We start from the raw sequence: 3,289 nt of genomic DNA, 5'->3' as shown, positions 1-3,289 counted from the left end.
ATTCCTCGAATACTTATATTTTTATCATTTATCAAATAAGTATTTGTTAGGTACCTATAGGCCGTAGGTACTACTTGACATTTTAAATTTTAAAACATACCTATTATAAGTACCTAATATTGATAAATGATAATACTTTTATATGTGCACCTACTACCTACATAAAAGCACATTGAGATAAATAATAATACAATAAAAAATATATTTTATATTAAATAATATATTCTATAGTATTATTGTTTAGCTCAGTGCATATTGTATACTACAATGACTACATAGTATCGAAATATTGACGTTAACCGGCCAAGCTAGGTAACCGAACTGGACTGTCTGAACTGTCTGAACTGCCAACTGGCCGTACTAAATGATCGGCAAGGGGACACGCTTCGAGTACTGAGTAGGGATTTATTTTGTTCCTATAATAATGTCATAGATTGTGGAGGAATTAATGATAAACGATGACCTCCAAACAAGCCTCCACCATCGCGCACGAGTAATAGACACACGACAATTCGGCATACAACTAGGCGATAGCATTAGTTGATGTTGCTTGTTTCGCAGTACTGTATAACTACCACACGTTATCTCTAGAGTTTTCCGAATTACAATTCGTATTGATAAAACATAACCAAAAAATACTGATTCGATTTTTGTTTTTCATCATCATTTACTGTTTAGGATAGCCTTGAATTCTTTAAGTGAGTTAAGTCTCAATTTATTATTATTTAATAAGTATTAACTTAGCTGTGATGTATTCGTAAAACTTATCAACGTTTATCATTAGTTTTCTATTAGTCGACTTATAGATACATTCAGTTTACACTGCTGTTTGGTTTACCATTGACGAACAAAAACTTCAATTATTTAGGGACCTTGCTTTGGAATTTATGCTCACAACTTTACGCGTCAAACACTGTTGTATAGATCAGCATAATCACCGAGTCGTTGCTGTCTTATCATATTAAATTGTTAACTTAACTTCGATAGTGTATTTTTCGTTGTATAGTTCTTTATACAACTGTTGAAAAAACACTACCGCGTCAACCTAACCTTCATTATTGAAGAATCAGATATTTATGAGCAGTTATTTTCCACCTTCAGAACCAAAAATGTTCAGTTTAGAGGGCGATGATAAAGGTATTTTGTTTTATTTATTATAATATACGCCATACTGTAAAACTATTTTTTTCCCAATCTACCTATGATTTTTTCCTTAATAAAATTACTTCCATCATCAATTAGTGTATTATATAAGATTATTACTAAGGTAGTCTAAGATATATATACCTATATGTCTATACATATGTTTTTTTTTTGACCTGTATCTTATATTTTATAGTTTTGTATTGTACATTATATTTGACTATCAGTTTTTGGTATTCTTGTTCAATGTCAATAGTTACTATGTCTTGTAGGATCTGATTACTACTACAATCTGTACCTATAAGCTATTTTCCGCGAGACCAGATCATTTACTTTCGATTGACGTGCGCTCTGTCCAAAATCCTCTCAGTAACAGATAGACGAGCCGTCAAGCATTGTAGTAGGGAGAAACAACGAGTTTTCATTTGTCGCACAGGCCTGATATCTCGGCGAATAGAATATAGATCAATATCTTAATGTCAAAAAAAAAATTATTATTATTCATAAAAAAATCATCTCTAATATTCACTAAGAACTTAATTGTTAGTCCTATAAATGTATTAAAGAAAAAAGGCCACATATTTAATTATGATAGCTCTATAAATTATAACTTAAATCCTACTACTTATTTAAATATATCCTTTTCATATTTTTTACAGTAATGATAATATTTTTCATTTATTAATTTCACTGTTTTTGTTCTATTATTTTTGAATTAGCCAATAGAGGAATGTTAAATAGTTTTCCATCAGTTCCGTCTCCCTATTTAAACTATGACCCTCAACTTCTACCTCAGACGTCCCAGCCAGAATATATATTTCTGGAAGGCGCTGGTTCCAAGCAACGTGGACGTTTTGAATTATCATTTACGGAAATTGGAACATCTTGTTTGATTGGTGCTACAATTGGTGGTATACGTGGAATATACAGTGGTATAAAAATGACATCAATGGAAAATCAAACTAGTACATACAATAGAACACAGTAATATTTATTAATGTTTTGATTTATAGTATATTATTGATTAACCTTAGAAAATACCTAATATTGTAATATAAATTTTCAGGATCTTAAATAGTGTTTTTAAAAATGGAGCACGTCTGTCTAATACATTTGGAACTTTATCTGTATACTATAGTATCTTTGGTATTATATTAGAAAAGACCCGGGGATGTGAAGATGAGCTTAATACTATTGTCGCAGGAACAAGTACTGGACTTTTATTCAAGGCTACAAGTTAGTAATTATATTACTATTAAATTATAATTTATAACTTATTTTATTTGATAATTTTTAACGGTTAATCTCAATAAATAAAACAAAAATTTGTTTTCAAATAAATATTATAAATATAATAAAGTTATTCCTTACAGATGTATTAGCAAATCTTTATAAATAAGAAAATTAATTTAAAAACATTTTTTGTTCTATAATTAAATTACTTAAATTATAATTATTAAAAAATAATAAAAGTTTTTATATGCTTTAACTTAAACGTATTTAACTTAAATAATTTTTAATTGTTATTGTTTTTAATGAATGGAGTTTTTTGAAAATTAGATGCAAAATTATTAATTACAATACAATAATTATTATTTTTATTTAGCATAATATAGTTTACCATAATTTTTTTTTTTTTTTTTATCATTATTTTATCTAACTTATCACTTACATGTGTATCTGTATGAATAAAATTGATATATTTACTTATATTTTATGTTTCAGGTGGTCTTAGAAGATGTGGCATTGGTGGGTTGATTGGATTCAGCCTTGCTACAGCATTTAGCTTAGTTACATCAAGAGATAAAATTAAAGAAATGGGAAGTAGCGTATTTCATTCCTAAAATTGTTAACCAAAATAAAATGTTTGCAAAAATAAATGTTCATAATAGTTTTTTAGTTATACAGTATAATGTCTTTTGATTAATAAAAACTATTAACTTAATTAGACTCCTGTCCTGATGACATTTATAAGTTATAATTAAAAAAAACATTTGTATGTGAATAACGTAGATATTTTAATAACTACATTTTGAATTTGTTAATTGAATTAGTTTTCAATATAATTTCTGTTGTGATTCTGATTAATTTTTTTTATTAAATCCTCTAGTTTAAAGATGCAGTTAGCAAAAATAAATTTATCTTA

At 27.4% G+C, this 3,289-nt stretch overlaps 1 protein-coding gene across 1 annotated transcript; it reads left to right on the top strand.

Moving 5' to 3' along the window:
* Positions 1-646: 646 nt before the first annotated feature.
* Positions 647-3,046, top strand: LOC114122714 (mitochondrial import inner membrane translocase subunit Tim23-like). The gene is made up of 4 exons (XM_027985456.2): positions 647-1,137; positions 1,863-2,127; positions 2,210-2,379; positions 2,869-3,046. Exons 1-4 carry the CDS (start codon positions 1,077-1,079, stop codon positions 2,985-2,987), a joined length of 615 nt encoding a protein of 204 aa, XP_027841257.1. The 5' UTR covers positions 647-1,076; the 3' UTR covers positions 2,988-3,046.
* The last annotated feature ends 243 nt before the right edge of the window (positions 3,047-3,289 follow it).

The sequence above is a fragment of the Aphis gossypii genome, chromosome X, assembly GCF_020184175.1.
Source record: "Aphis gossypii isolate Hap1 chromosome X, ASM2018417v2, whole genome shotgun sequence".
Lineage (NCBI taxonomy): Eukaryota > Metazoa > Arthropoda > Insecta > Hemiptera > Aphididae > Aphis > Aphis gossypii.
Note: the sequence above shows the minus strand (reverse complement) of the source record. Positions and strands in the feature narration are given on the sequence as shown.